The 22,950-nt window shown below is 40.1% G+C and overlaps 1 protein-coding gene across 7 annotated transcripts in view; it reads right to left on the bottom strand.

Annotated features, from left to right (window-relative positions):
* Positions 1 to 22,950, bottom strand: part of ATXN2 (ataxin 2) — a 51,287-nt gene that overhangs the window by 24,842 nt on the left and 3,495 nt on the right. For 5 of the 7 annotated variants that reach the window (XM_086623486.1, XM_086623491.1, XM_086623490.1 and 2 more), the window contains exons 2-10: positions 19,388 to 19,424; positions 17,106 to 17,165; positions 16,316 to 16,387; positions 15,929 to 16,079; positions 7,935 to 8,059; positions 6,536 to 6,627; positions 3,606 to 3,803; positions 2,908 to 3,086; positions 1,186 to 1,395 (exon numbers count right to left, since the gene is read on the bottom strand). In XM_086623486.1, coding sequence (XP_086479612.1) covers positions 1,186 to 1,395; positions 2,908 to 3,086; positions 3,606 to 3,803; positions 6,536 to 6,627; positions 7,935 to 8,059; positions 15,929 to 16,079; positions 16,316 to 16,387; positions 17,106 to 17,165; positions 19,388 to 19,424 — 1,124 coding nt within the window. Of the gene's footprint in view, positions 1 to 1,185; positions 1,396 to 2,907; positions 3,087 to 3,605; positions 3,804 to 6,535; positions 6,628 to 7,934; positions 8,060 to 10,098; positions 10,114 to 15,928; positions 16,080 to 16,315; positions 16,388 to 17,105; positions 17,166 to 19,387; positions 19,425 to 22,950 lie in introns of all 7 variants that reach the window. The other 2 variants (XM_086623488.1, XM_086623487.1) reach the window with 1 other exon arrangement.

A 22,950-nucleotide genomic window follows, 5' to 3' on the forward strand; every position in this document is an offset into this window, starting at 1 on the left:
AAATGTCAGCCTCTATTTTAACCATGAATCTAAAGTACACTTCAATCCAAATTATATACAGGCAAGTATTTTAAGGAATACACACTTTCCAGCATTTTAAAGAATACACACTTTCCAGCAATCCTCTTCTAGTAGCAGAAATTAAATGTTGCAGTAAGCAGCAGTTCACTGCATGCCTGACAAATCAATCGCCAAGTGCGAAAAAAATACACGAATTTGTACGCGGATTCTCAGTATCTTAGTCCATAAAAAAAGCTCACATTGATAAATTGACAGTAGCACGCCGTACAGACACGCTTACTACCACCCAATTTCTGGTTAGGGACCATCTTGAGCATTTATCAGGCAAGCTGCAGAACAGTGTTACTGATTCAATTAGCGGGACGACTGTTCTCTCTCCTGTGGTTCCAGCTACAACACAGACTGCCAGTTTGCAGGGAGTTTAGTGTCACCAGTTTGCATTTTTCCAGGCTTGCTAGACCGTGCTGTGCAGGCTGGTTTTTGGGTGCACTTAAGTAAAATAAAACAAAAAACTTAAAAACGTGCTCCTTACTGTACCCTCAGAAGACAAATAAATTTAGTCCAGATACTTCTGCATATAGTTACCAAAGACTGATGAGTTCACCTTTCTCTGCATATTACTGACTGCCAGGGAGCTGACTTACTGTTCTGCCTCAATGGAAACAGATCTCAAATTTTCTACAGATTCACCTTTGAAGCAGCTTATCCCATCCCATTCCACAGTGCACCTCTCTGAATACAGCATTTTTATTATTATTGTTGTTGTTGTTTTTTTTCACGAAAGGTAATTCAATCATTTAGTTAAATTTGAAACTGCTTTTTGGGGAACAACTGTGTTAAAATATTGGGTATTTTATATAGATTTGTATTCCTAAAAATGCCCTCAAAAGTTATCAGGTCCTGCATGTTGCTGTTGGTTAAGTTAAGACACTGAGCAGCGTTTACAAAGCTGAGTTTATTTCATACCAACTTGGGAAATTTCACAGCTTTATTTTGTTTTTGTAAAGCTCTTCAAATAAAAAGGTTAATAGAAATAGTCTGGTAAACTAAAGTTAAACACAAATTATAGGTTAAGTAATGAAGAGGAAAAACAACTTTGTAATTAAACTCACAAAGGAGTTAAACAAAGACAAACAAAAACATGAACAAATCGTGGTATTGTACCTTCTGAAGACATGCGTTTAGGCATAGTAGAGACAGGAGCTGGAGAACCATGAGCAGAGGGGTGAGACGGGGGCCTGGAGGGCCGCGAGGGGGGCCTGGAGGGCGGCCGTGTAGGGGTGGCTGCCCGAGGTGGAAGAGAGTTGGGACCTGACTGGTAGCGAGAAGGTGGGCGAGAGGAAGGAGATGGGCAAGGCGATGGCCAGGGAACACCTGACAGAACAAATGATATGAAGGAAAGTATAAAAACTAAAGAAAAATTATGGGGAAAAAGGTCAACAGAAAAAAAAAAGTAAAATATGACAAAATGATTTTTCATGTTTAACCCTTTGGGGATAGATTAGTTTATTTCTGCAACCAATAAAATAGTCTCTGCGAGGTTACTGCCTCCACTTCAGGTCGAATTTAACATCTGAATGTCACCAGCTCCCCAAAGGGTTAATTAGGATCTACAAATACTACTAAGGAATAGACAGTAAAGTTTGATCTGTTAGCCTGGCATATATATGTTCTACAGCACGCATCACTCTTGACAGGTCCTTAAATAGCTACCAGAGGTTCTCAAACAGCGGTTCACAGATAGTGCTGACTACACAAACTGCTACTTTCAAACCAAACGATGAGCAATATCACTTCTAGGAGCTGTATCTTTACAAAAAACAGCGGTGTTCAGTGTCTGAATCCTGACATTTTTGCCTTTAGCAGTTATCTGAAGTATTAATGTAGTATTTTAATCTAGGATATGGGGTTCATTGTTTCCAAACCAAAGAAATCGACTTCACAAGCCATTCTGAATGTTTTAGGTACGTGATATCCATTCAGCAGAGTAATAGGATGACAGAAACCACAAATACTACCAACAAATTTCCAGGTTAGCATTGTTTGGGCAAGACTCAGCTGTACATCCTTCATACAGCTGACTCTGTGTTTGAAAAGGAAGTCTCACTTACCTTTAGATGTTTCTCAGACTTCCTCTCCAGATAGAGGCACTTGAGTATTCTGCATTTTCCATTTATTCACACCAATCTCATGTAACAGCACTTTTAACTTACAAAAGCAATGCCTCAAGGATAGGCTACTGCTGAAATCCGTCTCAAAAAATGGTGTTTGGTTTATGAAACACCGATTCCTGCTATACAGGGCTTAGTGATGTCTGTTGACAAATATTACCCACGTGTATAGCAGAAAATACTCAATAGCTATTTGGAGAGAAGGCTTTTGATTCCTTTTCCTCTAACACTTCTCTGACTTTCCCAACAATGATTTTTTTCCCCCACATCATAGTAAAGCCAGCGAGTTGCTTTATTTTTTTTCATGGGAAACGGAATTGATCTATGCACCAGAAAGGAAGAGTGATGCTTCCTTGGCTGCCACCTCCCTTTCACTAGGTGTCAGCACTGCTACTCCTCCACACACAGCTTAGCAGTAGTAATACATAAAGCAATTTTTGATCTTTAAAACTGCATACCGCACCATCATCTAAGACAAAGGTGTCTGAGAAGGAAAACGAGTGACATTTCTACTCCACAAAGCTACACAATGTGCACCCAAACAGGTGCTGCATTCTGAGTAAGTTAAACCCAAATTAAAATCACCACCTCTGCGTTAAATGATGAATGCTAACCTAGCTTATGAAATGCATATCCTAAGACCACACCATACAACATAATTAGATAACCAACTGTAATTTTATAAGGCACATTCATTTAGACTTCAGATACTTGCCTCCGTTAACTACTCTTTGATCTGCTCCAGAGTTAGGACTGAATTCTGAAGTATGGGATCCAGACCTTGAAATCGGTGGGCCTGATCCAGACTGGCCCATCCTTGGTGAGTTTTGTCTTCCACTTCCCCAGGGCAGGACATCTCTATTCCTCTGTCCAGGTGGAATGTATTTATTTTCTCTGAAACACAGCAAATTTCTATCAGAGTTAAGACAGAACTGAAAGAAAATGAAAAGTACCTGATGAAGCGCTCTGCTGGTATTTTCTGTCTTCCTCAAACCAAGCTAAAGGAAAATTCTAAATACTATCAGATGTTGACCTAACATTCACCTCATAAATGGGATTTTGATACTGACCACACACTCTACTTTCTATGAGGCCACAGACACTGAGCGATTTAGTATTAATGCCTGGAATTCTCCATGGCATATCGAAACCACTGCCCTCTCCTGTAATTTGGTATGAATTCACCACAGTGACGTACCAGAATGGGAAAGTTTGTTTCCCTACAGAGATAGTACAGGGCCAGGCAGAGGTGTACAAGTCAGCCTGAGTGCCAAAACCAGCACATAATTGTCTACACCAGGTTCCCAACCTAATCAGCCCTGCTGGAAAAGCGCAGTTTCAATGAGTACATTGCTACTGTACCAATACATACATTATTTAAATGAAAATACTATTCCTAGTGTATGCAAGTACCTAGTGTTCACACCATGTCCTTCTCGTTCATTAGCATTTCTCTGAACAGCAGTATATTTTTCTTCTTCTGTTCTTTCATCATTTTCCAAGGCAACCCGAGCTTTGTATTGGGCACTTGATTCAATTTCCTCTGCTAATTGAGTTGCTCTGGCTTCCCGTTTTAAAAACTCTTCTGAATTATCTCTTTCTAATGGCACCCTAAAAGACAACAGAAAGAAAAAGAATCTCTGAAATGCATTCAAAAGCACAAAGGAGCTACAAAAATTACACAGCGCTAATTCTAACCAAGTCAGAATAAAACGACCTCGGTTTTAAGGCAGTAGGCTTGCTGCCTTTTTTAGTCTGATAATATTCCTGCACTGGCTTGATACCATGTGCAAATCCCGTGTCACTTACCTGCCTAGACAGCTGGAGGCAGGGTGCAGAGCTTTCCATATGACTTGCAAAATCCCCAGTCCCTAAAGCTATGCAAAGGCTCCAACTCCTAACACAGCTGAGTACGTTAGTAATAAAGAGCCTCAGTCTGTTGTTCAGATAGGAAGCTGCCTAACAACTTTGATTTTCTTTAGCTATTTACACATTCCCAACAGACACAAGAGTCCCCAATCCTACTGAAATTAAAGAGTTACATGCTCTAATCCTTTGATAATTCCAACCATAGAATTTCAGCTCTTCCTGTTATGAATAACTTCAGAAAAGATGAATGCAATACGTTAGAGCACGGGACCAGAAACCCATGACTCATCTGCCATGTCCTAGGACCTCAAAACCATTAATTCTGTGTATCTGTATTAGGTAACACCATTTTGCAAAAAGCACACGTAGCTCCCTCATGAAAGCCACCTCTCCATATAAGAATTCAGTATAATGAAATACTGAAAAGAGATAACTTGAGACAGACATCATACTGGGCATTTCCTTCCACCCACCTATGGTTTTGATTTTTACCTGTTCTAATTTTAGTTAAAGTATCAGGTTTTGTAAAGCAACTCTGTGCTTTGTGCCTGATTCCAATTTTGAGTTCCAAAAGCTGTTTCATCCAACCTTACTTTAGAATAAACTATATAAAAATACAGAACACAGCTGAGGCTTGGACCATGCTATGCTGGGCATTATATAATCACTACTGCACATATTTTGAATAATAAAAAAAGAACAACAAAGAAAGTAGGTGCGGATACAAGCCAAGTATGAAATAATATATGCAAGATTACTCAAGTGTTGGTGGCAGAACTAGGAAAACAAGTGGCTTTGCCAAATTCCAAGCCAGCAATCAGCTACTGCATCACAAGTTTTCCCCACACACACATTTTTGGCCAGTCGAGACATCTACTGGCCTTATCAATGGTAACTGCAAGAATGTTAAAGAAAAACCTTACCCTTCAGCATAAAGTTTTGGCTCAAATAAGACATGCATGAACACAATGCATACAAACCTGAAGTCATGGGCCTCGCTTACCCTGTATTAAATATACACATAAGAAAGAACACTCAATACATCCTCATTTATTTAAAGTGACTGAAAAAAAATGAAGGTATGTATGCAGTAGCATTGATGGCAACTGAAACAAGCAAAAGAAGGATTTTACATTTTCTAACAGGGAATGAAATAAGGATGAAATAAAGGGGATGGACAAGATGACATTGTTCAGAACCCCAGTGATGAGAGAAGCAGCTGATCAACATATTAATGCAGTATGCTTGCCAGGACACAAACTTGTACCTTTATGCAGTTTGAAAAGCTATACCCACTAACACTTAGCTCTAGGAAGAGAAAACAATCCAACAATAAATCCTTTACAATCCCTCAGTTGCACATAGAAGCATTTAGCTACACCACTGCTCATCACACACTAGGAGAATCGGGAAAAGAGTTCCCCAGTTTAGCAGACTGATAGGCTAAGCAAGCTGCTTGACTAGGAAACAATGGAATTTGTCTCCGGCAATTTAAAGCCATCGTCATGTTTTTAATCTGTTTTCATTAATATCCATAAAGCAGAAAGATGGAAGACTAAAGTTCAAAAGTACAAAAAGTACTTAGAGCAGTGAAGTATATGAAAGAACAGCTTCCCAGGATTCAAATGTAAGCCGATTAAACCACTTTGATTATCACCACGTTACAGGTCTATTTTAACAAAATAGTAAAAATAAAATTGTTGAACCAGAGACCTGCAGACAAGCGCTCCAATGCCACACATAAGAATCGAAACATTCACTGCAATTCCTTGATGTTCAAAAAGAAGCTGACAATTTGGGGGTTAAAAGAGTGGGAAAACATTAAAGACATTTCACAATGGCTGTTGAACATCTGCAATGGATTTGTTCTGCAGTTAACATTATAGCTGCAGACGACTGGGAACAGGTCCACGCTGCCAAAGTAGCCAGAGTAGGCTTTATACTACTTCTGTCTTCAAGTTGTTAGTATACTGTAAGTAAAACTTTAGTTTAGATCTGGACAAGTCTGCTAAACAAGTCATCACAGCACACAACCCCCTCTTAGTTATCAACCACATTTCAACATTCCAATATCTATCAGATCAATTGTCTCAATAAAATTACGATTTAGTCAAACTGTTCTGCTAAGTTAAACACAAACTATAGGTATAGTAGCTATGTAAAGACAGTTTCACAATTTGGTATTTTCCATCCTATTCATAACAGTTTTTGTAAGAAATAAGCATTATTGCATGCCTAAATTCGGAAAATGTTGCAATGGGAATGAACTGTGCCCATTTAAGGGAATATATAATGATTACTACATCTACACAGAACTCTGGCAAGGTTTCTTAAGCACTATTCATTCATTGCTTTTTCAGTTATTCGATTCCACAACTTTAGAAAGTATGTAAAATTATCTTCAGAATATAAAGTTTGTCAAACCAGGGAGAACATTAAATACAAATCTAGTAACAAAATATTTTTGAACTTACGTATAAGAAGATAAACTGCTGTCATAAGTTGATACTACACCATAATTTTCTTCATTGTAACGAAACATGTCATTGGGATCCCATCCATTAGACTAGAAGAAAATGATGCTCGTTTTTCAAAATGACACTGGAAACACATTCCCTTAAAATTAAGGGCTGATGGCAGAAGTTAAAGCTTTTGCCCCTTTTTCCTGGGCCTACGAATTCACTGTCCAGATAACCAAGTTACTAAAGCAACAATTTATTTCAGGGAACTTTGTTCATTGGATGCACAGATTTTACCTTCAAAAGCAAGTTTTTTGTTTGTTGTGTGTATTTGTCTTCGTTTTGAGAGTTGGTTCGGGTTTTTTTTGGTTTGTTTTTTTTTTTTTTTTAAGTACCATGCCCACTCCATACTAGATTATTGGCTAGCACGAAATACATACATGAATCCCTTTTCCAAAAAATGCAAATTGACACTTCTGAACGTTAGAAGTGTCCCTTGCTGTGCCAAGTGCTGAAACTTTTCAAAAGCACTACTAATGCAATTATCTGAGAGACACACACGACAGGCAGAAGACCCCTGTTGATATGCACAACTTCCCCACTTCAGTAAAATTGCTACTGCAGCACTTGAGCACGATAAATGTTTTGAATGTTTCATAAAAGCACTGACAGTATTAAGTGTTCTAATAAATCTCAGCTGTACAGTATGTACACCAAAATTGACAGGATAACTGTTCTACCCAGACAAAATTAATATGCTCCACCGTAACACGACTGGATTCTCCTCTCATCAGTAACATTACCTTCTTTCTTTAACATATTGCAGTCTGAATACCTTTCTAAAAAGAATGCATGGTTGAGTAAAAGCTGACTGCTGTGACACATAAAGAAACGTCATTTGAGGCCCTACTCTTCATCTAACGATTCGTAAGCTGCTGAGATTGTATCTGTGCTTATTAAGTCATGGGTCAGACTTTCATCAATTTCCTTCATCTTAGCTCAGAGACAGTTAGCTAAGCATAATTTCCCCATAATTTCCAAATGCAATGATAGTCAGACAGGAATGCACTGATTAAACATAAATCACTTCAGTGTATTGCTGAATTTGGAGGCTGTAATAAAAGCTCCTCTTTCAGCCAGTCCATGAGTCAAGCGTGTCCCTTACCACAGCAGCTGCCATTTGTCAATATTTGCCAAAAGTGGCATTTGAAATCCCGCTATTCTTATTCAAATTGTCAAAAAGTACTGTGGCAGCTGCTAGCAAAGACTGAATATACATCCATACAACACAGGCCAGCAATCTTAGTCAAAAAGTTCATTACTGGACTAAAATTAAGGAATTGTTGCAAGGCACGTCCAGTGAAACAGCTTACTTTCTACAGACTGTCACACAGGACATAAAAGCATTACTTACAACATCTGTCTCCAACGCCTCAAGCTCCTCGGAAGCGGTGGTCTCTCCTCCATCCCATGGTTCAAGATCCTTTTCCTTGTGTTCGCCATTTACTTTAGCACTGATGGCTGAATCAGTAAAAGCATCTACAACGGAGTGGGGAGGGATGGGGGTGAAAACAACGGGGTTAAGGTCGAGAAGACGTACACACTAGTTTACCTGAGGAACAACCAAATACAGCCGACTCGCAGGCACGTTAACACCATTCACCTTCTCCTGTAGTCACTGTTTTCCATAGGACTACAGTAGAAAGGTGCCTACTTCATACTTAGAGTAACTATGAAAGTACAGACTAACTTCTAACATGGCAAAGAATAGCAGTAATTTCAGTTATTTCAAAGTATTTTACACAAACTACATGTGTGCTTGTTTTTTTTTTTTTTAAAAAAGGCTACCTGAGGATCCCCAATCCTCCAGAAAACCCAAGGTTTGTAGAACATACTTTTCCAAACAGCCCACACAACTGCACACCAACATATTATGCATGTATCGAAAAAGCATGAATGCAACCCAACCTCATTCCCTAAATGAGCAAAATACAAGTTTCCCTTCAAATATCTGAGTTTCTTCTGTTTCCACAAGTCCTCAACTCACCAGCATGCACGCACATTTTTACCCCCTTTGCAGTGTAACTCAATTATCCACTAGCTTGGTGCACCCGTTCACTGTGACATGAACGGAGGGGTCTTCTTTCCTGCAAGAGCTTTTTCAAGCAGCAGTTTACCCAAATCACCCAGCAAGATTCAGAAACTCTACCTCTTGTTCTGAACAACGTATGAAAATAAATAAGCAGGAAGGGTTTGCTATTGTTTACAAAAATTATAAAAACATCTACAAAAAAGACCATGAGCTTTTATTTTCACTTGTTTGTGTTTCATTCAAGCCAGACTTAAGAAGGAATAAAACTAGAATATTGAAGTGCTATAAAAAAAAAAGTACAAAGCCATTCATCAAGGAAGCCAAGCTTTTGTATTTGTAAGCAACTAGATCTCAGAGCTGTCATACTTAAACAGAAGGAATTTTAAAAAATAAAATAAGCTTGTTATAAGCTTATAAATAAATAAGTCTAAAATAAGTAAGTCTTCAATCTAGAATTTCCGATTATCATTCTACTGATAAAATAAGGAGCAAACATTTCAGACCTTTAGAACTGATAAGATCAAACCACCAGGCCGTGCCAGGTATGGAAGAATGTGGCTTAAATTAACTTTTGGCAGGATCTGAAATCTTGCTAAGTAAAATGAACTTTAAAGCCATCATGAAAAGAATCCACAACATATGAAGTTGGCCACTGATGTTACGGTTTTTAAACAATTACTGAAGATTTTTCAAAGAGAGACTGCTGACATAGCTTATTACTCCTGTTTTGCCCAATTTCACGGGGAAGTTCTGCACATATACTGGTATGATCTGACAAAAAAGTTAACTGCTTAGTCTGTCTAGTGACATTCAGCACTACCTCATGAAACGCTCGCTCGACACATACACAAAGACCAAAGGAACTATGGGTAAGCAATTAAGCATTGTTAATAAGCTTACATGAAACAAAACGTTATAGAAGATGTATGAAAAATAAGAGAATTTTCCAGCTAAACATCCATTCCCCATACAAAAGAATCAGTAAAACAAGAAAAGAAAGCCAAATGAACGACACCTAACGAGACACACCAGTTAGGGTTCACGTGAAACTGCCAACACCTGCACCAACCCCCTCGTGGGATGTCACAGCCTGCCACCCAAAGCTGTGACAGCACCTACGCAGCCGGAGGGTAACGCTTCCGAGGGACATTGCGCTCGAGCTCGCCACTAAACGCGCCGCCGTTGGCAGGGACGTTCTGCCATGGCTTGTAACCAGTCACCGTATCGCTGCACTAGCTACGTGCCGGAGCAAACCTTCAGTCGTTGCATTTTCAACTGTTTAGAATAGGTAAAAATCCAGGGTGAGGCTAGAAGTCAGCAACTAACTGCAAGATACTCTAAATGATCGCGTGAAGTTACGCATGCATGTTTTACAGTGCCGTAAATGTGCGAGCAAAGATATTAAGTTTCTGTTATATATTATGGTCACAAAAGCGTTATGAAAGGCAAGATGCAGAGATATAAGAGTGACTGCCAAAAAAGTTACCTGTTTCTGAAGGAACTACAACAGATATGGAGAGAGAAAAAATTGGAAGATGTCAGACGCAAATACAAGTGGATTTTTTCACATTATATGGCTGAATTCAGGCAAAGCTTAGTTCTTTCAGTCCCTCTCACAGACATATTCAAACTGATTATACATCTCCCACTTTGCAAAGATCATTTCCATAGCAGAACTTCAGCAGTGTTCCCACCTATTAACAGCCCTGTGTATTTTCCCCATTTTGCTTCACAAAACCAAACCCCTCCAAATAGCTGTCAGATTTCTAAGGTATACCAACTCGAAAGAAAACATCTCTCAGCTTCCCTTCACACAAACAGCTTTTAAAATATACTATAAAAACAGAAGATAGGTTTAAATGTCATGTGAAACTACATCAGTGCTACCTCAACCCACAGTTACATAGCGACCGAAGAGCACCTTTAACAGGGAGGTGAAAGCAAGGCACCTGCATCTGGAAACTCTACGTTTACCTGCTCAACACTCTGCAGCTAACACTGCCCTAACGCAGACACACCAGTGCTGCTTCTGTGCCTAACATCATTAATTCAGTGTTTCGTGTCCCATCCTCTCAGACTGGACGTTTTACACCAAATGCAAGCTGGAGGCTGCTTATGTCACTCAGGAAACTGTGAAATTTGCTTCTACGCTGCTTCACTGGGGTTCGAGGGAACTCTTTGTCAATGAGATCAGATAAAGATGAGGTAGGAGGACTGATGACAGCACCTGATGGAGATAATCTGCTGCAGTTTGGAAGGGCGTTTCCTTAATTTATATTAAATTACTTCAAACCCCATATACAACTGTGCCATTTTGGATACTGTGAATAAAATGCTCGCTTAACAAGACTCATCTACTCAACCCACTAATTTTCTTATTTAGAAAGCCAAATAAACATTCAGCAGAGTGCTGTTAAAAATTATAAACAATACAGATGAACTAGGGGGGAAAAAAAAACCAAGCCAAACCGAAATTTCCACTATCTAAGGAATGCTACAGATCTAAGAAAGATGCGAACAGTCAATGCTAGGTTTCCCAGTAGAATCCAGTATATCATGGGGCACAGGAAGCTTCACTGCTCTTCATTTCTCTCTCACTTTAGAATCAAAGTCATAAGTGAGACTGCAACATCACTTTAACCTTTACAACTCAAAGAAACTCCAGAGTTAGGAGAAATTCCAGCTATAAAGGTAGGCTTCTAGTCAGACGATAAGGTCTCATGAGCATCCAGGCAAAGTTTAAATGTAGCAGAATGGGACCTCAAGGCACAGATCACTATTTTCCTGGAACAAACAGCTAGGCAGGCACACGGGACATCAAGATTAAAAACGCAGCAAGTCAAACAAGACTTTACCAAAATTAATGAGCAAGAAAATTGAGAAAATATGTAAAAAATAAATTCTACAAATAATTGTTTCCAAAACAAAAATATGCCTCTTAAAATGATTAGTAAAGTAGAAGCTAAAACATCAACTGCTGCTACAAGTGCCGACTGGCAGAGCAACAATAACAGACAAGACACTGACTGCACAGGCTCAGCCTCCCCCTTATCTGGTGCCTCCTATCTCTGAGCTGGTGAATGAGCAATTCACATGACACCTTGACACAGCCAAAATTTTAATCAATTCCTTCTCTACGTGGTAAAAATGCAAGTTAAAGATCAAATGAAATCTAGTCAAACAAAGAGCCTGAGCTGTAACACTGCGTCAGCCCCCACTGTCTCCGTACCTGCTTAATGTGACATCTCCTAAGCAAAGAAGTTTGATATCAAAGACCTTGCTTCTTGTTTTAAAGCCTGCTAACTGGAAAAAAAAATTCCCAAGGACAATTCTGTGCAACAGAAATTCACATTAAGTAAAGGCAAATTAAATATACGCATTCTGAGAAAAACTCAGCTTGGGCAAATTCTTCAAGCATGTGCTATTAAACGGGTTAAAGAAAAAATTGCCAGAATCAAGCAATTAAGACTCCGGGTTTAATTAATTTCAGTGTTTAACATGCTTGTTTTCGCAAACATATTTTGTGCTACTACTGGTGAAGAGCACAAAAACACAATTAAGTGCAGCTCTGCAGTTCAAATGCTATTAAACCAATCAGCATTATGTGCCAAAGGTGTTCATGCTGCACACTGCGAGCTTCCATCAAATTTAGCACAGCTCAGAGTCAACTCAGGCTTCATCTTCAAGGTTTCAACAGTAAACTCTCATTTGTTTTCTAACTACTTACTACTGACTTGAAACACTAAAACCAGTTACCACCAGAGCGAACATTTCCTTCCTTTGTTCATAAGATGCCTGCTGCTATTCCCCTTGCAACGCTTTCTCTGGAAGGATGCCACTTTCAGTGCTAATTCAAGGAAAAACTTAAATAGCCAATTCTCTTCTGCCTTTTTTCATTGGATTTGTAATATTTTTCTCAAAGTGCAGTAACGGTGCCAAAAAACAATAAAAACACTGTGGAAGCCTTTTACTTTAACAGAAGTTATGATGCTGAATTGTCTTGTCTTTCAAGAGAAGCCAAGAAGGCAGCTCTGAAGCCTTACTCCAATTTGAATCACGTGCAAACCAGCACTGATGGGTGTTTAGGACTGTGGGAAACACGGCGAGGAGCTCGCTCCGCAGAACACGGGAGAAATACACCCTCCTATTTCGACCACGTACCAACGACAGGATCTAAGCACTTCTCCTCTGCCTCGGAAGGTGAAGGAGAAAGACGTCACACGACAAGGCGCTGCCGAGGATTTCCACTTGCGCATCAGAACGGATTTTTAGCTGCCGGTTTCCACTGCAACATGCAGAACACTGTGCCCGCCCCTCTTTAAATGCAGACAAGAGTTTGAAAGGGGGATGATGGACATAATACAATTTCACCGGAGTTTTCCAATGCATGTTTCATTCATCAGCCTGCCTGTGCTGCAGAAAGCCCTAATTCCACAGTGAGAGGCCCTCAGGTGACTGCTTTACAATCGTTTTGAAGAATAACAAGAATCTACACAAGCTCGAAGGTCTATGCAGACCGACAGAGTTGCAAATAAAGGCCTAGGAAGTAGGGACAGATTTATTTTTTAAACATAAACTGTGAGAACATCTCTATCTATGCAGACCTGCTATTTTTTCTCCCAACCCTTCCAACTTCTACAATCTGGGCAGGCACCGCACTTTCTCCACTGGTGCATCTAAAGGTGCAACGTCATGCTTGGCACAAGCAAATCTAAGGCTCCTGCTTCCAAACGGGGTGGTTTCACCCACCCCAAGCCTATCCTGTCGTTACCTCCCCTGCACTCGCACCACTGATGTAGCTGCAGGATGAATTATCAGCTCACTGCCTCAAAGCTGCACAACTATGATAGCAATGAAGGGTGCCTGGCAGACTGCTTCAGATGGTTCTTTCAGAGACAACTGTATTTTCCACTCCTGTTGAAAGAAGAATCCATCCCATTCCCTTTCTCTCCACCTGCTGCTCCTTTCCAGCCTCTCTGTCTGACTTGGTGCAGCTAACTCTGCTATTCATGTCTGAGGGTTAAGTCAGAAGATCAAGACTCGGAGTCAGGAGCACCACTTGTCCACACTCCTCCAGCTCAGCAGAGCAGCAAATGCCAGAATAAAAATCCATAGAGCTCCAGATACTTATACTGAACCAGGAAACCAGGATGCACTAAAATTTCCAAAACAGTACCTCTTGCAGAAATCGAGTTTACTTCAAGGCCTCCTCAAAAGTCTAACAGTTTCCTAAGAGGTAGGAGAAACTAGATACACAGACCCCAACAAACCCTACTCTAGGTAAGCCCCTCCTCCTATGGCAACAGAGTGATTGCGAAGTGCCCTTTTGTTTGACCACATATTTTAAAGAAGTGAGAGCAAGATGCCTTCCAAATACGTTCAAATTGTCTACTAACTTGTCTGTGAAAGCCAAAACCACATTGAGGGCCAGGCAATTTGACCATATTTGCTCCTGAGTAAGTGCAACACTGTCAAACTTCTCTGGGCACCGGATGGTCACCATTCCCAGCACAAACGCGGCAAGGAGTACCATCTCCTCACCCAGAAGTTCATATTCAGTTTTTACTGTGAATCACACAGGCTTATTTGACTTGGTGCCACGAAGATTTGGGTTTATTTATGGCAACAAAAGGCCAGCAGTTCCTGCATGCAAGTTCATACACTTCCATTCTTCTGAAACCTTGCTTATTTAATTTCCCAAGAAGCAGAAAGCCCTTCATTGCTCTAATCTGTAGGTGTGATCAGAGACTGACTTACACTTTCAAGTGTCATTTCAAGAGAATACATTTTTGAGACAAAATGGAAAGCAGATTAATTTACCCACTATTGAGTTCTGCTGCCTTCCAGTTTATCTTGCTACAAGTCTCTACAGCTTTATTTCAGCTCTTCTCTCCAGCTACTTAAGAGATTTAGATTCAAAGACATTCCACCTAATAAAGTGAACTGAGCGACTGTTCAACCTGAAGCGGTCATTTTCTTCTGCAAAACTTCCACCGAGTAATTATTCCTAGAAGTAGTAGTATATTCTTCATTCCATTTGCTCCAAATCTATGAAGATTGGGTAACGGAGAGCCCAGTCTGCATTTACATTAAAGTGATGTTCATAGCAGACCCATTATAAAACAGCTCTCGTGTAATTTAAATTCAAAGTCCCATCCAGAACCTGGAACTTATCTGCATTTCAATGCTATGTTTGCTCGGACGTTACACATCTTCTTCTGGGAAAAGCAAATTCCTTGAAACAACAGGCCTCTCATTCTTCAGCTTTAAATCAGGCAAGAACATATGCATGTACAAACACAAGGTGAAAAGATGAAGATCTTATTCCATGTCCACCAGTCCCTATGCATCTCTACGTCACTGCTCCAAGGGAATGAAGCACGTGTGTTACAATAACCACATATCTCCTAGGGACAGCTGTTGATCAACCTGAAGACGTACACATGTGCAATTTCACTCCATGGGACTCATTTGCTTTTATTCCTTAGCCCAGCAAATCAGGAACACAAGAATAAAAACCCTTTAGATTTGCTGTCCAGAAAAAAAATAATCTGCAAAGGAACTAGAACTGTCTGACTTAGAAGCCTTGTAGGTTCCAGAAAAATAATCAGGGTCTTGGAGGTCAGACATTAAAAGTATGAAGGCTGCCTGTAAAATTGTTTAATTCTGACAGTTTCAAGCCATGTCAAGACCACTTGCCTGCCACCTCACTGGCTGCTTCTGTATTTTGGAGAGCCTTACCTACAGATCTACAAGTAGTAAAGCAGAAATTAAAAATGCAAATAGTGGATTTTCTAAGAATTTTTAGCTCTGTTTGCAGTAATATTTTTAGAATATTTATATGAATGCACGTTTAGAGACAAGTTACCTAACTATATATAGACTTTATATATACACCAACCCTAAACAATAACCTTTTTATAAAGAATTTGTATATTCATGGATCCTCACATAACATTTAATAGACTCGTTTAGAAAGACATTTACAAAAAAGAAAAACCAACCTCCCACAAAATCTGTAAAATGTTTTGTAACACCGTAAGGATTTGCTTTCCAGACACATAAAACAGCTGCTTAAAGCAGTGTGCCCTCACAAAGGTTCTGCAATTTGTTTTTTAAATTTTGATAAATTTCTGATTCTGGGAGGTGCTGAGCATCTGCTCTTTCCACAGGCTTTAATGGGATATTTGGATGTTCTGCACTCGTTAAGAATTAAAGAGTCTGAATGCAAACTTTACTTTCTGCATCCTAAAGCATCTACCTGGAAAAGCTTGACTTATCATCTAAGATATAGACAGCTTTAAAAACAAGTATACCTCTTCTCGCATAGTTGGTATCCATATCCTTAAAATGAACCATAACAAAATCTGAAGGCTTGAACAAGATACTCTCTAGTATGTCTTCACGTTTTGGCCCCAAACTGGATTCTGCAGTTTTCCGATGAGCAGCATCAAGCACTAAATCACACTATTAGAGATATAAAAAGAATACACTAACTTAATGCACAATAAGCTACTCAATAACATCACATACTTGTAAAAAAGCAGACATTCACAATAGTTTGCAAAAATTAATCTGCTTGTGTAAACCTAGACATGAATAGTCAAAACAATTCAGAATAAATATTCAAATTTTAATCAAACATTGATTATTCAGTATTTGGATCTTTTAAAATAGGGAAGAGTCAAAATGAAAAAAATCACCTTAGGACTGTAGGTTTTAAAGACTCCTTCATATATACCACCATTTTTCACCTGTACTTCACATTTGGATCCCTAGAAGGCAAGAAAAATGAAAACAGAGCTTTTTACCGCCTGACAGATGACATTTGAGTGGTCTTCTCAAAGATGTGTTTTTTACGTAAGTACGACATGTAAAAACACAGCCCAGTTTTCAGTCAAATCTCTTCATTCAACAATGTCTGTTCATAAATATGCCACTGTGTTCCGGGGGTGCAAACAGCTGAGCGTGTACCAAAATTCGTTCTGAAGGGATTTAAAGATACTCACAGAGTGTATCTGGTACTCACAAGACTCTCGACCAGTAATCACACAAACAAGTTTTTGTGCAAAACCAAAATCTGTGCATACATGTGGGTACAAATAAAGACAAAGGCTTATCCTGGGCTCTAGCAGATGTGGGACTCTGCCTTACTAAACTTTGGCATGTCAAGACTTCCCTTAAAATCTGGGGAGAAAGACTTCCACCCTCTGCACACTGACTCATTTTATTTATCCATAACCTCTCTAAAGACAGAAAATCCAAAATATGATCAATGCACCTAAGAAACGTGCTATATCTCTACAAATAATATTTGAACCTTTCCAAGCCAAAAATACAGAATAGCTATTAGCGTGATTCTTTAAAGTTCAATCTTGGCAAAATATGCCTACTGTTAAAGTTTAATATTCTCTCCAACAATTAGCAGACTAGTTAATTAATTCTATGTCACTATAGAAACTGTTTACTCTCCTTCCAAATACGGAGACTTACAACAACTGATGTAAGTATGTGAACCATTCTCATGTTTGCATAGATGCCATCGAAAGAAATCTGAAAAACAAAAAAAAGATGTCATCAATGTATGAGAAACATTTGTAACAATTCAAAAAGCCAGCACGCCGAAAACAACGCAGGTTTTCATCTGTACGTATTAGTTCCTAGAAACACTGGTGCAAATACTGAGTTGATAGACATAGAACTTGGGTCATGTGAGATTTCCAGAGGAGACTTACCCCTTTCTCTGATCATTAAGTATCTGAACACCCTTCCCACCAGGATAAACTTTACAGAGTGTCCCTAATGTCACCCAATAAGGAAATTCTCCCACTGGCTGGGTGAAGGTCGTACGCGCAGACTCCTGAAGGAAAAAGCCCTGCTAACATTCCTCTCTGGTTTAAGAGGCATCAACAGGATAAGGTACTTCAACTGCTACACAAGTAGTAAGGTGCTTTCAGGGCCTGCTGAACATCTCTTCATCTAACAGACCTATTACCTGCATCAACAGAAGCTGAAGTCATCAAACCATGGAGCGCCAAAGAGCTACAAAACCCATCATGAAATTAGTGAAAATTCTCTGCAGGATCAGAATCTCACACCAGGAGAGCTGACCAAGTGTCACCCCGGTTGCTGGATGACAGGCTCCCACAAGCACACACGGAGCAGTGAGGATGGCTGTGTTTTGTTGCAACATCTGGTATCTCTCCCTGTCAACTTGATGCTTGTGAGACAAGAGATGCTGAAACACGCAAGGACTTCACCGTATTTTGAGCTTTTTAACCGACAACACATCTTTTTTAAACTGTTAGCTACTTAATCCACTTCCTCCTGCATGTTAGCCACCTTCCTGGTCTGAAGAGACATGCTGAAGGATGCTCCTACACCCAACACTCAGTATTGAGGACGTAAAGACTATTGCTTTTCTGGTGTTTAGTGTTTGCATATGATCTTTGTCACCACTCTTCATCAAAGCTTCTCTATTTTTACACAAGAGTCTTGAGATCTTCAATAAACATTTATGTCAGTCAACTTTTAAACCTTCCTACTTCTGCCCCATTCCTCAAAATTAGTCATCCTTGAAAACCAAGCCAATAACAAATTAGCAAATAGTTGATTAGTGCAGTTCAAAGATCCATTATTTAAATCGAGATCCACATCTTTAGCTTTGATAAAATTACATTCCATAAGGCAAGCCACACCTATACTTCAGCAATATATAGCCTCAAGAGTAGCTAAAGCTACCAGGTTACTGGTAATACTGGGTTAGCTACTTTATAGTAAAGCTAAAAAAAATTGTTATTTTTATTTAATTTAATGTTGTCTTACTGTCATCTGTTTAAGAGAGAAGCCAATGTCAGAGTCTTCGGAGAGGAACTAATTGAAAAGCATTGCCTTAGTTAAATGTTATCCATACCTACAACTGTAACTGCAAGAAAATGCAGAATATTTATACAAGCGTTTAAGCAACCCTTCCCCCTTCCCCCTCCGCACTGGGTCTGGCTGAGATGGAGATAATTTTCCCCACAGCAGCCCTCACAGTGCTGTGTACTGGTACCCAGAAAGGTGTCGGTAACACACCTGTGTTTTGGCTACTGCAGCATCAGGGCTGTTTCTCCAACGTTCCCCCTCACCAGTAGGCTGGAGGTGGGCAAGATCTGGGGAGGGGACACAGCCGGGGCAGCTGAGCCAGACTGACCCAAGGGATATTCCAGACCCTGTGACGTCTGCTCAGCAATAAAAGCCAAGGGAAAGGCAGATGAGGGGATGACACGCAACACGGGACATTTGTTATCACGACATTTGTCTTCTGGAGCAACCGCTATGCAGACTGAAGCCCTACTTCCCAGGAAGCGGCTGGACATCGCCTGCTGATGGGAACTGGAGAATTCCATCTTTTGTTTTCCTTTGCTTCCGCGTGGGGCCTTAGCTTTCGCTTTATTAAATGGCCTTTATCTTGACCGACAAACTTTTTTCCATCTTATTTTCCTCCCTGCCTGTCCTGCTGAGGAGGGGAGCGATGGAACGGCTTGGTGGGCACCTGGCATCCAGCCAAAGTCAACTCATTGTCCCCCCGCAAGGAGACTTAAATGAATGCAAGATGTTACATCTCCAGAAAAGCATACCTTGGTCTAAAATATTCATCAAGGTATCCAAAGGAAAAAATTGAGAGAACAGTCCAGTATCTGCCATTTGTACATCGATACTCGAGTCCACTGTACCTAAGTTGTTTCCCCATTTCTAGGAAGTGGTACAACGAGCAAAAACCATGTACTTACCGTAGGCTGAGGCGGTCCTTTGCCACTGCTGCGACCTCTGAAATTAAATACATACATGAGACACAATTAAAAACTGCCAAAACCAGCTAATTTCTTAACAAGTAAGAATTCAAAAACCCATCTTAATTTAGTGTTGAGAATGGCATTAGAGAAAAACAGCACGCCCGTAGAGCAGAACTTGACAACTACGGGGCCCATAGCATTTATCCTCCAAACTACTGACCTATGAGCAAGTAACATTGGTTACCAGGCAAGAGGGTTACCTACAATAACTTAAGAGCACAAAATGAAGAAAATACTAAGCCTATGTCATTATAAAAATCTAAAAATATTCTCTTCTTAAGCAGAATCCTGTAACCACAGCAAATTCCAAAACTTCCTGGCACACAAAACTGGAAACCACTTTCAGGCCCAATTCTTACTTAGCAGAGTCCCTTCTTTAAGACTAGAGGCTCGGTACACCATCACTGTCCCTCTGATTAAGGTCCACCCAAATAACTGGCCCATGCTGCAGGCTACAGAGAAGCCCTGATGGCAAGACCTTACCTACGGAGCTGGCTCATCACCACCATCACAGCCCAGCAAGCGAACCCAACTCTGCCCATCCTCTCAAAACCGCTACTTTTAGTGCAAACCTGTCAATGAGTAGCACTGGGGTCACTTCAAAGAGCTTTTAAATTAACCTCTCTGCTCTTGGTACCTTGCAAACCAAGCTGTAACAGTCTGTGTCCCCCACTTCAGACATCTGAGTCCCAACAACACCCCTGCAGCTAGCGAGTCCACAACAGCTACAATTCTTCAACTTGGTGTGCCTTATTTCAAAGCTACTTCCTTATACCAAGAAGTCCCTAGTTTCAAATATTTCTCATAGTGATTTAGGTTTGTATTACAATGACTTCAGCATTGCATGCTGTAATGTGAGGTAAAATGAAGTCTCCTGTTCCATTAAAAAAAAAAAAAAAAATCAATTTTTTACCTCACAGATGCACAACCATTTAATTAAAGAGACCCAAAGAATCATGTCTACGTTTCAAAATATCCAAACAACACTGATATCTAAATCCAACTGAATGTCAACTGCTTTTGAAAACACTATGCTGTGGTTGAACACAACCTTGCTCCCAAAACAACATGCCCTCATAAACAGGGCTCATGAGTTAGTCAAGAAATCAAAGGAACTTATCCCAGGGAACATAAATATCCCTCCAATAAATTCTGCAGAAATAAGCAAGTCCATCAGAGAAACATGAAAGGCCTTAATGAGGAAAAAATGAAAAACCACTAAACTGCCACCTGACTCGTTTAGGAAAACAAGCTTCTGAAACAGAAACATGGTCTCATACAGCATCACACACACTGATGACATCTGCTGATTGGCAACAACTGCAGATTTGGAATGTCTAGGTGACATTTTCAGAATGCTTGCAGAGTACTACTCTCACGAAAAAACTCTCATGCAAATAGCCTTTATTTAATTAGCTACCAGCCTTAACTTTCCGTAAGGCAGCTTCACACCTTCAGGCTTGCTGCGGAGACGAGAGCCTCCCCGTTTGCTGAGCCTGCCGTTTGTCAAAGGGCACCTAGAGCACGGTGCTGAAGGGAGCCCTTCGTCAACCTGGAACATAATTTTTGCATCATGTTCAGATGAATAACCCTCTTCTTTCTTAAGGTCATTTCACCAGATGTGAAACACCCCAACAAAAGAGAGGTACAGTCCAGTTCTGGTTTTTCCTTTTATTACAGTCAAAAGTGTCAACAACGCAGTCTTTCAAAGAACATGGCCAGAGTCAAACAGTGTCACCAGTTCCCTCTGTTGGTCTCAAGGATTTTAGAAGATACTCCTTCCTACATCAGCTACACAAATGGCCAAAAGCGAAAGAGTTTGGCGCCTCTGAAATAGAAAGCATTCCCATTTTAGTGACAAGTATTCTTAGAACTTAAATAACTGGGTTGTTAGACTGGTCAGAAACTTCGGAGTATTCCCTTTAAGCATCAACGTAAGTGTTCTAGATTTTCCAGCTCTTACCACATTTCCAAAATTACTGTTCCTACCCACATTTCGCTAAGAAACAATCTGATCGTGCGCATCCACACTGGCAAGGGGTCCTAACTTCGACACCAGACCAAGAGTGAAGCTAACTGCAGCAATTCTGTATGCTGTTCTGATCCAACAGATCTTTACCAACTCGACCTCTTGTTTTCCAGATATAACTGTTAAACCATTGGAAAAAAGGAAAGACATTTCTCAAGACAAAAAAAGACAGACATTCACCAATTCTGCCAAAGCTACAGTTCCACAAAACTGTGTGTTGTCTTCTGCTAAAAACAAGGCCATGAATTTGAGGTTTATATTCCAGCAGGTGAAGACTCAAGTTCGTACTACTCTTTGACTTATCTTTGATGCATCGTATGAAAAAAACGAGGATCATTACAAAAGCAGAAAGTAGATGGGTCTTTGCCACAAGTTTACCACTATTTAAAACAGAAGAGTAACACTAAGAAACTAGAAGGGTCAGCAGCAATTTGGCACTGCTGCCTAAAACCACATCTTGATTACAGTAAGTACAGTAAATTAAAAAAATCCCCACATTTTGTATTGCAGAAACGTGGTTAAAGGTCAGGCTGGGAGAAGGCACAGCACCTGGGCAAATCCAACTTGTAAACCCTTTGCTTTGGGGGTAGCAAAGTCACAAAATTAGGAAAATGCTGCACCAGACAAAGTAATGACCAAGCAATTAAACTCAGTAGCCAACTCACTGCAGACCAGCAGTGGCATCTTAAGAGTGAAAGTCTCCGTAAGGCTTAATCCCAAATGCTGCACCACAAACACTTTTTCCCCAGCAGTAACTTGCAAATTTCTTTCTATTTTTTGATGAACATTTACTATCCTATTCCTCAGCATCCCTCACCTCCCACCCTAATGTTTACAGGCCAAGTAGAGCGCTTGCATGAGCAAAACAAGGTCACCCATTTGTATTTCCAGTCAAGTGAAAACCAACGCAAGGGACACGAGCATTTCCAGGATGTGAAAGTCTCGTCTTTTCTTTCCAGCAGCACATTCACTTTGAGACTAAGAAACAAATGCAACCATACTGCAGTTAACATCTAGAGCAGAAGTGCAACTCCAAAGATTGTTCAATTTAGCAGCATGAATAGATGTTTCTGGAGCACTGACATTTCTGCCCATTTCTGGACATCACTACAGCTCTGAAAACAAACGTACAGGATACTCTAAAGAACTTTCATCACCAGTGCAGAGAGCTGGTAAAGCTTTCTTCTAAGGGAGAAACCAGAAGCACAAAGTTTTATTTAAGTGCAGTATTTGTCTATATAAATTACAGCAATCAAAGCTGTCAAATTCAGATTATACCAGAAGTCCTATAGCATTGTTTTCTGTAGTTTTCCTCCAATATTGACATTAATAATGTCAACTCTCTTCTTCCAAGAGAACTTCTGTAGCATCTGAATATGTCTGTAACCTGACTCAAGACTGACCCAGTGCACACGTGTAACCTGTTGATGGACTTAGTCACTGAAGAACCTCCTTCATATACATTGCCATG

Source organism: Tauraco erythrolophus, chromosome 19 (assembly GCF_009769465.1).
Source record: "Tauraco erythrolophus isolate bTauEry1 chromosome 19, bTauEry1.pri, whole genome shotgun sequence".
Classification (NCBI taxonomy): Eukaryota; Metazoa; Chordata; class Aves; order Musophagiformes; family Musophagidae; genus Tauraco; species Tauraco erythrolophus.